This window comes from Diabrotica virgifera, chromosome 10 (assembly GCF_917563875.1).
Source record: "Diabrotica virgifera virgifera chromosome 10, PGI_DIABVI_V3a".
NCBI classification, from domain to species: Eukaryota; Metazoa; Arthropoda; class Insecta; order Coleoptera; family Chrysomelidae; genus Diabrotica; species Diabrotica virgifera.
The window spans coordinates 141,600,716-141,613,905 of record NC_065452.1 but is presented as its reverse complement, the minus strand read 5'-3'; the positions used below and the strand labels follow the sequence as shown (position 1 = coordinate 141,613,905).

At 34.1% G+C, this 13,190-nt stretch overlaps 1 protein-coding gene across 4 annotated transcripts in view; it reads left to right on the top strand.

The window, feature by feature from the left end:
* The window catches only part of LOC126893236 (semaphorin-5A), a 78,784-nt gene that overhangs the window by 29,263 nt on the left and 36,331 nt on the right, over positions 1 to 13,190 (top strand). For all 4 annotated transcript variants that reach the window (XR_007701090.1, XM_050663218.1, XM_050663217.1 and 1 more), the window contains one exon: positions 9,899 to 10,021. Coding sequence is in view for 3 of the 4 variants with exons in the window: in XM_050663218.1 (XP_050519175.1) it covers positions 9,910 to 10,021 (112 nt within the window). In the remaining variant the exon portion in view is untranslated. The remainder of the gene's footprint in view (positions 1 to 9,898; positions 10,022 to 13,190) is intronic.

Sequence of the window (13,190 nt, the reverse complement as noted above, 5' to 3'; positions counted from 1 at the left end):
TTTATTTTATTAAAAAAAATCTCACACTAGGATTTGTAATATCGAACTAAACGCTAATAATGGTACATAATCCATTGTCATAAACAAAAATCCGCATCTTTGTAAGTGTAATAACGAATCAAGCGCCACGAATAGTAGGTTAATTCTTTATTACAAAACATAACATATTTACTAACGTTTAAGATATCGAATGAAAAGATATCATTTGTCAGGAAACACCAGATTAAGCGCCAAATATGTCTCTTAATCCGGTATTCGGATCTTAACTCATGCATATCTTAAAAAATCATTAACGAATTAAGCGACATTTGATCGAATAACTTTTAAAATATAAATTATTTTTAAAAAATTTTAAACACATGTAAAAGTCTATTTACATTTGCATTAATATATTAAATATGAAACATTTTAGTACTATATTTTAGAAATATGTAGTACCAAAAACAAATTTAAAATCTTTAAACCGATTTATCTCAAAACTACATTTTGGCGCTTAATCCGCTATTACATAATGCGGTCCATGTATTCTTCTAATAATTTTTCTTTCTATTATTCTCAGTTTTTCTTCATCTTTTTTTGTAAGGCACATTGCTTCTGCTCCGTAAGTGATGACTGGTCTAATTGCCGCTCTATATATCTTTGTCTTTGTTTTCTTGCTTAGGTTTTTATCTTTAAGTAACTTGTGGTATTTCCAGAATGCCCTATTCCCTGCTTTAACTCTTTCATTTATCTCTATGCTTCTTCTGTTTTGACCATCTACTATCACTCCTAAGTATTTAAAGCAGTCAACCCTTTGGAATACATTATCACTTATTCTTATCTCTTTTATTCTATTTACTTGGTCTTGATTTCTCGTACTTATTAAGTATTTTGTTTTTTTCTGATTAATTATTAACCCCCTGATTTTTGCCTCTCTTGTCAATGTTAGCAGTGCATCTTCTAGACTTCTCTTGTCACGGGCTATCAACCCTAGGTCGTCTGCATACCCTATTATTTGTGTAGAACTTTGGATTATTGTCTTTTTTGTTAGTCCTGTGTTTCTAATTACTCCCTCCAAGGCTATATTAAAGAGCGTTGTCGATAGGCTGTCACCTTGTCTTACCCCGTGTTCTATGTTGATATTCTTCGTTTCACCATCCACTGTTTTGACCTTTGCTGTTGTGTCCATCATTGTCATTCTGGTCAATCTTATTAATTTTGCAGGTATATTCATATTTTTCATTTCTTTTAATAGCTGTTTTCTGTAGATGCTGTCGAAAGCCTGCTGGAAATCAATAAACAATATGTGCAATTCTATGCCATGTTCGTAACTTTTGTCGATTGTTTGCGTTAAAACGTGGATTGCATCAATTGTTGATCTCCCTTTTCTAAATCCCTGTTGATATGGTCCTAAGTTTTTTTCTGTGTATCTGGTTAGCCGATTTCTTATAATTGTTGTCATGATCTTATATGTTGTATTTAATAGCGTAATTGCTCTATAATTGCTGCAAAGCGTTGGGTCTCCTTTTTTAAAAACTGGTATAATGAGTCCTTTCTTCCATTCTTCAGGCATGTATTCCTTTTCCCATATACTGACCATTAATTTATATATACGGTTTAGAAGGTCATCTCCTCCATTTGCAATAAGTTCATTGTTAATCTCATCTGGTCCTGGAGTTTTGTCAGATTTTAGTTGTTTTACTACTTCTATAACTTCTTGGTAGGTAGGTGCATCTTCTTCTTCATCTCGGTTATCTGTTATATCTTCTTCTTCTGTGTCGATTGCTTGGTTGCTTGTATTTATATCTTTAAAGTGATTTTCCCAATCTTTTTTGCTTATTTTGCTGGTCACTTTGTTACCATTATATTGTTGTTTTATATATTCAAACAATTTTTTGTTGTCTCTATTATTTGTTTCAATCTCTTGCATCTGATCTGAGATCCATGTCTCTTTCTTTCTTTTATAAAGTTTGGCCGCTTCTCTCTTTTCTTTCTGGTATTGTTCTCTTTCCTCTTCTCCGCTATTTTCAAGCCATTTGTTTCGTGCCAGCGTTTTCAGTTGACTTTGGTATCGACATTCTTCGTCAAACCATTCTTTAGTTTTTTTATTTTCTTGAGGTCCTATGGTTTGCTCCGCAGCCTCTATGATGCTCATTTTTATATTTTTCCATTCCTCTTCTACGTTCGTGCCATTGTACCTCTTTAGTTTTTGTACTAATTCCTCTGAATACTCTTGTTTTGTTTGTTGCACTTTTAATTTGGTTAAGTTCCACTTCCTTCTTTTTCCTACTTTATTATTAGCTTTGATGATTTTCATCTTCATTTTGGCTATTAAGAGTATGTGGTCAGTGTCAGCGTTTGCTCCTCTAAAGGATCTCACATCTTGTATTATCTTTGTCCATTTTTTCGAAATCAAAACATGATCTATTTGGTTGCCATCTGATCTCCCTGGTAACATCCAGGTTATCTTGTGTTCCCTTTTATGAATAAATTTCGTACTGACGATGTAGGTATTTGTTGCTGCTGCCAGATTGCAAACTTTTGCCCCGTTATCGTTTGTGACATTGTGGATCGTTTCTTTACCAGGAAATTTAATTATGCAACTTTTATATCCGTACAACTTTTCTCGGAAATGAATACTTATAAAGTTATGATCAAAAAACGAAGAAAAAAATCGAATTTTTCCTTCATTTTTTGACATTTTGATTATTTAAACAATGTTCCGGACCTTTTTGAGTGGGATGATAACTCAAATATTATTATTTGAGTTATTTTCAAGCAATTTCTGCAAAAAAATTTGAGTCACCTCTCAACGTCCAAATGTACTAATATTTTTACAGATGCGCCCTGGTCTAAAAATAATGAGTCAGGTAAAAATTTATTTAATACAAAAGAAATGATGGCATGGCTTTGCGAGGAAGCAGAAATCAAATATCCAAATCCAACCAAATGTGCAAGAAAACTATTGTTACCATTCCTATCTTCATATTTAGCTGAATGTAAATTCAGCCCTGTAAATAATTTTCTGGCAAAAAAAAGATATCAGCTGGATATAACGCAACGTAAAGACTTGAGACTGAAGCTAACTAAATTGGAACCTAATATAAAATCTCTGTGCAGAAAGCATCAAGTACATACAAGAATCTCACCAAAGTAAAATATTAAATTTATATAGAAAAATCTTTGAACAATTCAATTTTTTAATATTAAAAATTATGTATATTACATAGGAGGGGTGCATAGGAATTTTAGAAAGGCTAAGGGGGGCATGGTCCAAAAAAGGTTGGGAAACACTGATCTAAGTGATTACCTACATTAATGTTAAAATGGGCTAGTGCATAATTATCCATGAATCATAAGTGTTGTCTCAGCTATAAGAAGTAACTCTTCCTGTAGGAAACGAAGGTAAGATTCTCCTGTTAGTTATTGTGGGAGGAAATATGGACCGATTGGGAGATCAATAATTACTCCAAGCCATACATATACTGAAAACTGATGCTGAATATAATATGAGCTTCAGAGATGTGGATTTTCGTCGGTTCATAAGTTATTATTATGGAAATTTCTTATACAGTGTCATCTAAAAGTAGCTCGTCAAAACGCCGTTTAAAAAATTATGGGAGTTTGGGCGATTTTATGAAGAATTCATTGGCAAAAATTGGAGTTCCAGCCATTTCATAGACAATCAACCGCGACATGGGTATAATATTAAGAACAGTGGATGAAATTGGTGCAGAACAGGGAGAGATGGAAGCAATTGAACAAAACTTACATCAGGAGTGGATGGATAAAGTTTTACCAAGAGAGAGAAGACTGTATGCATATGAGCGGCTAAAATAAATCGAGAAACATCAAAGAGGCTGATTCGTATTACATGATTCCTTGAAGAACATGAACTCAGTCTCCGAGGGTATAATGAGAATTATATATCTGTAAATACAAGAAATTTTGTTCATTTAAGAGGTTTTTCATCTGAATTTGATGGGATTTTAAAACATTTAGATCAGTCTATCTATTTTTATTCATTAGTGTTTAGACATTAGTCCTGCACCAATTTCATCCACTGTTCTTAATATTATACCAATGTCGCGGGTGGTTGTCTATTAGGGTGGTGCGAAAAAAGTCAAGTTGATAATCCAGTATCGCTATAGTGCGGAAAAGTTGCGAAAACACTCATTACAAGAAAAACAAAACAAAAATTATTCAAATCGGAATTTATCTTCCGATCCCGCAACGGGCCTAAAGATTACGAAAAAATGAAATTTTACCTTTTTTTCGGAAATTTTTATTTATTCTCCATGTACATTTTATTTATCGCTATAGTAAAATTTATTTACAGTTTGCATGGTTGAGTAATAAAAACAATAGTTTTACGTACTTAACGAATATCTTCCGATCCCGCAAGGTCAATCAAAATCTATAAAATTTGAAATTGTTGATGATTTTGATAAATTAAAAAACATTTAGTTATCTCATTTTTCTGTTACATTGTGAAGCTCTTCGCTTGTTTATATATTGTATAATAATATTTAAACGACCCAGAACTCACAACAAGAAGGTGGTTGCACTTTTTACTCCACCCACACCCTTCTCTCCATACAACCAATGAGTGTGTGGTTTTTACATTATTTACATAGTACATTTCTTTTCCATTTGTTTGTATCCAGCTTTTAAACGTCAACTCTGAATTTTGATTTGGTGGTCAAATCTGGCAGCATGGACCTTGATTTAAGTGTTGCCTTGACGAATCCATCTCTTGATTGGGTCCCACATACATTAGATGCAAGGGCGGATCCAGGGCCGATTTTCGGGAGGGGCCATAAACTTTTTTTGGGGATTTTGAAAATTACCCCCTGGTAATTTTCGAAAATTAGGGTTACAATGATGGTGAGTTTAAGGCACTTTTCACACACTTTTGAGTACCATAAATACATTCAAAACTTATCGTTATTAAAGAATTATTAAAGTAAGTACCGATTCCTACATATTTCTTCGGATCTAAGTGCAGTTTTTTAAATAAGTTTAATACTATTTTTCCCAATGCTTCTCCTGTCAGGCCTTGTTTCTCTCTTTCTTGATTTTCACTAATTATTTTTATGTTCTCATAAGCGTCAATGAACTTGACAAAGTCTTCACAAATGGTGTTACTGTGTATGTATCTTAACCTTTAACTACACGCGCTGGCGTATTTTGTACGCCAGATATAAGAATTCTACTGGAAATATATTTAAAAATTTAATTTTTGACCTTGTTTATCTCCCTAACCTATCACTGGAATGTGCTTTACAATTTGGTTTTAGTTTCGTTCTAATTGGCGTTCTGGGAAGATCGTAATTAACAGTTTTTTATTTGTTGTTTCCGGTGGTGGACAATATATGCAGCGATTATGTTAATATAAGTAGTAATATAAGTACATATTTCAATTGTTTTTAGTTATTGTGGCACAAAATATATTTTTCTTTATAAACAATACTTTTTCTCCTGTAAAAAATTATATTTAAAAAAAAAATTATTAGTAATTTTATTTATCATGGAATCCAGTTATTCCATGATTCCAGTTATAAATCCCAATTGGCTTACTGAGAAGGAACTCCAAGTATTCACTGATGCCGAAGAAGGTTTATAACAAACAACTAAGTGTATTTTTTCAAAAAAAAAAATAAACAAATCCGCTGTTTTTAAGTGTATTTTCTTGTGGCTTATAAAGTACGCCACGCGTGTAGTTATGTTATAACTTGATGCGCGGGTAGTTAAAGGTTAAATTTAGAGAGAAAGATGTTCCACGTGGGATACGTCGGTCGTTTCGCCAAATATAACAAAGTAACAATTTGCACTTTGACCCAGATTCATTATTTGTTCAATTATTTCTTCACCACAACATGTTATCAATTTATTTTGACTGGTGCTACTAATGTATGTTGCTCGGGAAGATGCTGTGGATAGGTATTGTTTAGAGTCTTATCTCCTGATGCGATTTTAAACCTTAACAATTCCCCTCATAGCTAGATCTTCGTCCAGAAGCAGAAAGCCATCATCACGATGGCCTCTTAGAGGAATATGTTATATGTTAGAGGACGCTGCTGTTGGTCGTAGTCTTTCTCTATTTTCTTGTGTCTGTTTAGACCTCTGAGAGGCTATCTGGTTAATGACTGACTTTTGCTGGTTACGATAACTTTGTAGAAAATATCATGGCCCAACCTGAACCCACTCCTTGTGGTATGATGTTTTTTCATGGGTTTTTATGGCTCCGCTTTGCCCATGAGTTTGGCGAAAAATGTTAAAGGTTTCGTGACAAGACTTTGGGCTGTCATCCCTTCATTGTGACCATATTTTTCATTAGAAAAATAAAACGGAATACTTGCAAAACAATCTCTTTTGAATGTGGGAAAGTACCAACCAACTTTGTTCTAAGTGGTGGTGACCCAAGTATAACTCTTCATTTCTTTTTTATTCTTTGTGTGTACAGAATACAGAAATTGATACGATTTTGATGGTTGCCAAAGTCGTTCTAACAATTGGCACTTTGTAAAATTATCAACATTTTGATTTACAAAACATCCTATGCCATTCTTGAAGCTTCCGTTACAGCTTTTGTTCAATTCTAGTTCAAAAGACATATTTATCCCCTGTTTTTTACATATACAGGGTGTTTCACTAATAATTGTCCATATAGTAACTGGAGAAACCTTATCACAAAATACGAAGATTTAACCTAAAACACTTAAATAAAATGTGGTTCCTTACTGAGTTACAGGGTGTTTTATCTAAGAATTTAAAAATTATTTTTGCTCAGCATTTTAAAACTATTAGACGTATCCGTTTCATACTTGGTAGGAAGTATAGGTACTGTACAAGCTACTAAATTATGTTAAACAAACGTTGATGGCTATTACCAGAGGCGTACGACGGGGGAAAGTGAATGGTTGACCCTTTCCAAATTCTACGCCACTGGCGAAATTGCTATTTTAGTTCAATTTTTGGATTCTTCAATACTTTCCATGAAAGTAATATACTCTTCATTCGTAACGATAAAGTCATTAGTTTTCGAGATATTGAAGTTAAAAATGAAACTACACGGTTATTTTGATCAGTGTATTGTGTCGCTTCATTTTTAATTTCAAATATCTCGAAAACAATCATTTTATCGTTACGAATGAAGAGTATATTATTTACATAAAAACTATTGCAAAATCAAAAAATTACACTAAAATAAAAATTTCGTCAGTGGTGTAGAATTTGGGACGGGTCAATCAGCCACTATCCCCTGTCGTACGCCTCTGGTCGTAGCTAGAAACGTTTATTTATCTTAATTTAGTAGGGTGTAAAGTACCTACACTTTCTACCAAGTATAATAAGGATATGCCAAATAGTTTTAAAATACTGGGTACAAATAATTTTTAGTCCTATGAATCATATCATAAATTAATCAAAATAACTGTGCCGTTTCATATTCTCCTTCAAATATCTCGAAAACTAATGACTTTATCGTTACCAATGAAAAGTATATTATTTACGTAGAAAGTATTGTAAAATCTAAAAATTGGACTAAAATAGTAATTCCTCCAGTGGCGTAGAATTTGAGAAGGGTCAACCATTCACCATCCCCTGTCGTACGCCTCTGGTAGAAGCTAGAAACGTTTGTTTATCATAATTTAGTAGAGTGTCTAGCATTCGCACGTTCTTCCAAGTATGAAAAGGATACGTCGAATAGTTTTAAAATGCTGAGCAAAAATAATTTTTAAATTTTTAGATAAAACACCCTGTAACTCAGTAAGGAACCACATTTTATTTAAGTGTTTTAGGTTAAACCTTCGTATTTTGTGATAAGGTTTCTCCAGTTACTATATGGACAATTATTAATGAAACACCCTGTATATGTGTTTGAAACTAAAAACATTTGAACTGAAAATATTTAAATTTCTCTTTTTTTAAATTCTCGGAGGGGGCCATGGCCCCCATGGCCCCCTCCCTGGATCCGCCACTGATTAGATGATACTTCCGTGACCAACTTTACGTACCGCTAGACAGCTTGCGTATGACAGGGATGGTTTTGTACATTCCAGTCTGGCGTGTTGCCTGATATAATGTAGGAACTTATATCTTCATTTGAAACGCTTTGAAGAACTGGTGGAGAAGATAGTTTTGCAACATTCCAATCTAATATTTCAGTGTAAGGTGCTTCAAAGTTTAAAGTAGGAGGGATGAAATTTCTAATACGTTTGCCCTTGGCTTTAGTATATCCGGCTTTTAACACTCTCCTTAGCCCTAGCTCTGTAATGGGTTTCCTTTCTCCCTACTACTTGAAATTTTGAAGCACGGGACTAAACTGAAATAATAGACTGGAATATAATGTTGCAAAACTATCTTCTCCACCACTTCTTCGAAGTGTCAAATGAAGATATAAGTTGCATTATATCGAGCGACGTACCAGACTAGAATGTACAAAACTATCCATGACATACGCAAGCTGATGGGAGGTGCCTAAAGTTGGTCACGGAAGCATCGTCTAATTCAGGGGAGGCCAACCCGTCGATCGCGACCCCTAGGTCAGTCGATCGATGACAAGAAAAATTATCTACCTACCTATCTACTCCCGTCCTAAATATTACAAAAATTCCTAGTCAGTAGATCCCAGACAATTAGAAAGGCAGAAAGTAGATCTCGAGTTCGATTAAGTTGGTCACCCCTGGTCTAAGGTATGTGGGCCCCAATCAAGAGATGGATTCATAAGGGCAACACTTAAATCAAGGTCCATGCTACCAGATTCTACCACCAAATCAGAATACAAAGTTGACGTTTAAAAGCTGAATACAAGCATGAAAAAGAAATTTACTATGTAAATAATGTAAAAATCACACTCATTGGTTGGGTGGAGAGAAGGGTGTGTGTGGAGCTAGAAGTGCAACCACCTCCTCGTGGTGAGTTCTGGGTTGTTTAAGTATTGTCATACAATATATAAACAAGCGAAAAACTTCACAATGTAGGAGAAAAATGAGATAACTAAATGTTTTTTAATTTATCAAAATCATCGAAAATTTCAAATATATATATATAGATGCGTAAAACTGTTTTTTTTTATTACTTAACCATGCAAACTGTAAATAAATTTTACTATAGCGATAAATAAAACGTACATGGAGGATAAATAAAAATTTCCAAAGAAAAGGTAAAATTTCATTTTTTTCATAATCTTTAGGCCCGTTGCGGGATCGGAAAATAAAGTCCGATTTTAATAATTTTTGTTTTGTTTTTCTTGCAATTACCAATCGCAACTTTTCCGCACTATAGCGATACGGGATTATCAACTTGACTTTTTTCGCACCACCCTATTGTCTATGCGATGGCTCTGGAACTACAATTTTTGCGGATGGATTCTTCATCAAATCGCCCAAATTCCTGTTTTTTTAAACGTCGTTTTGTTTGCTGACTACTTTTAGACGACATTATATAAGAATGAGATGACATCATAATAATCACTTATGGGCTGAGGAAAATCCACATGGAATCTGTGAAGCTCATTTTCAGCATCAGTTTTTAGTAGATGTATGGCTTGGGTAATTATTGATCACTCAACCGGTCCATATTTTCTTCCACAACAATCAACAGGAAAATTTTACCTTCGTTTCCTACAGGAAGAGTTACTTATTTGAAGAAATTCCTCTACAGCTGAGACAACACTTATGGTTCTTGCATGATGATTCACCAGCCCATTTTACCATTAATTGTACGTAATCACTTAGATACAGTACATCCAAATCGTTGGGTAGGTAGAGAAGATACGGAACATTGGCCTTCTCAATCGCCGGATTTAAATCCTCCAGATTTTTTCATTATATGTAAGAATTAATGGATATTTAAGTGTTTTTTTAAAACATATTGGCCGTTTTGGGGGGTCAGTATATTTGTATTTTTTTTTCAGAAAATGCAAGAATGGTATCTTATGAAATCACATTTCTACTTTATTTATGTGTGTGGATTTTGGTATTACATTCATCCACCGCCCTATCAGACCAACATGACTTCAAATACATTTCCTATAGAGGTAAGTTTTTTCTGTTTAAAGGATATTTTTACGAATTATAACTAACTAAACTATAATTTTAATCTATAAATTTTGAAAATAACTACTTATCTAAGAATTACCTATTGCTGCTTCTAAGTTTTTCCTAAAATAGCGTCACAAAATGGCCTGTGGTAATTTTTTTCACTAAAAGTCACTTAAACCACCGGTTCTAATGGTTTCTTCCTTATGAGCTTTCTTCTAAGTCTTAATATGGACCTATGGTGTACAACTATAGGATACGGCCGCTAACTCAAACATAGAGATATTGGAACGCTTTCAGTCGAAGGTACTACGGACCATAATGAATGCATCTTGGTTTATACCAAACAGGGAAATCCGAGACGAGCTCTAAGTATCCACAGTTAAGGAAATAGTAAGTCAATACAGCAGCCGCTATTTGGTAAAATTGGAAAACCACCCAAACAATCTTGCACTAAGCCTGCTAGATAATAGTGAGCAGACTCTGAGACTGAAGAGGCACAAACCATTGCAAGTTAAAGCAAGCCATAGCGTTAAAGGCAAATTTCAATAATCAAAGAGACTAGTTGAGTTATTGATTGTTATCACTGGATAAAAAATTCAAATTTATACAAACGCCCCTTTGTATAAACAAAAAACATGCTTATATTTTTTATCTATTGATTGCATGTAGTAAATAAACTTTAATAAAAAATAATCTAAAATAAAAATGTATACCATTTTTATTCAGTTGCAATATGAAGGCAAAACAATCTTACTTTTCAATTAGAATACGGAGCGCACTCCAGTCCTCTGAATCGCGATTTTCGGCTCTTATTGGAGCCTCATCGGAGAGAACGTAGGCACTGTTCTCCATATCCTAAATGACCAGCACCGAGAGCTTTTCCCACCCATTGCAACCGAAGTAAAGGTATTAGGTGACTAGCGTCATCTGGCAATTGAAAGATGAAGTAGTTTTCAATCCTAATAGCAAAATTAATAATATTGAAAATATTAAAAACATTACTAAAAGATTTTTAAATTGAAAACTTATTGGTACACTTTCCTGGTGACACCTCCAAGGCTTCTACAATTTGCAAGCACATGGATGCTGCAGTGAAGACAAAGGGAAGGAATTATACACTATGCAATTCACATCCCCCGTCTGCCGTTTGGTGCTGGTCATTTAGGATATGGAGAACAGTGCGTACGTTCTCTCAGATGAGGCTTCAATAAGAGCCGAAAATCGCGATTCAGAGGACTGGACTGCGCTCCGTATTCTAATTGAAAAGTAAGATTGGTTTGCCTTCGCATTGCAACTGAATAAAAATGGTATACATTTTTATTTTATAGTCGTATTATTCCGTAGAGTAACCAGGTGCATTTTCCGTTGGAACTTTACCAAGCGGCAGACGGGGGATGTGAATTGCATAGTGTAGAATTCCTTCCCTTTGTCTTCACTGCAGCATCCATGTGCTTGCAAATTGTAGAAGCCTTGGAGGTGTCACCAGGAAAGTGTACCAATAAGTTTTCAATTTAAAAATCTTTTAGTAATGTTTTTAATATTTTCAGTATTATTAATTTTGCTATTAGGATTGAAAACTACTTCATCTAAAATAATCTCTTTGGGAAGCAGAGCTATCAGTTTCTATTTCATTATATTCAAAAAATATTATTTTTCTTAAAAAACCAATACAGAAGTAAAAACTTCGACATGTATTCTGGTATAAAATCGTTTATTTAAAACTATAAAATGTCATGGATTGCAAAACGTTTTCGTTCTATACAGAACATCTTCAGTGCATCCTGCCGAGTAGTTTGAAACTAGCACACTGTAAATAGTGTTAACCTCATTGTATATGGTTTACATAATATAATATATTAAAATTAATGACTACAAGTCGATGTTGATAGATAAAGTGGAACACATGCTAAAAGGGTGCCATGGTTCCCTGCTCGAAGATGCTAGGTACTTGCCAATTCAATGGGCACAGACCAACTCGACACAGAGTTGGTCTGTGCCCATTGAATTGGTAAGTACCTAGCATCTTCAAGCAGGGAACCATGGCACCCTTTTAGCATGTGTTCCACTTTATCTATCAACATCGACTTGTAGTCATTAAATTTTAATATATTATATTATGTAAACCATATACAATGAGGTTAACACTATTTACAGTGTGCTAGTTTCAAACTACTCGGCAGGATGCACTGAAGATGTTCTGTATAGAACGAAAACGTTTTGCAATCCATGACATTTTATAGTTTTAAATAAACGATTTTATACCAGAATACATCTCGAAGTTTTTACTTCTGTATTGGTTTTTTAAACTATGGTATACAGCCAACTATTGGGATTTTCCCATTGATTTTTTATTTTTTTTTATTATTTTTCTTCTTCACCCTATTGTTAAGACAGTACATAGCCACTGCGCATTATCTATGCCACGGTTACCACTTTTAAAGGGTGATAGAATGTCATATCAAACAAAGTGGAAATTGTGGAAACTATTCGTTAATATTTTCAAGTGAGGTCATAAAAACATATACTTTAACCGCAATAAAAACACTGTTAAAACTTACCTTTACAAAAAATCTACGTAGAAACATATCTCCTATTCTGCTGATCTGTATCAGCATCCATTACTCGTAAACTGGCGCGTCTCTGTCTCTGTATCTTTTCAACCCTAGTTCGCGTAAATCACCCCGGACATGTTCTGATCCCGGTGGCGACCAACTCATTCTGACATAAATGCATACCATCACCAAACAGTTTCCGTTAGTTAGGCATCAAGTTGCCTAAACAAGAAATTTTAATGGTTCCTAATCAATTTACAATACTTGTGCTGCTGTAATGTAATTTTCTTACATTTTAGCGATTCCATCTTGCTCCTCTTCGTTGATCTTTTTTTTATCCCACTTCGTGACTTCCACTTCCTTCTTCATATCAAAATTTTTCTTTTAGACAACTTTTTGGCAGCACCCGGATCAGCCTTGAACAACTTATCTCAGTCTCGAAGGACTCACAGATTAGTTACACTTATTGACCACTTAGAAACTGTAAATGATCCACTCTTATATCTCACAGTTATCAAAATCTCGCTCTCACTCTTACTCTGTGGAGTCCCTACCTTTAATAAATATTTCAATATTTGATCTTAAATTATTATAATATGTATCAGTAATTTTG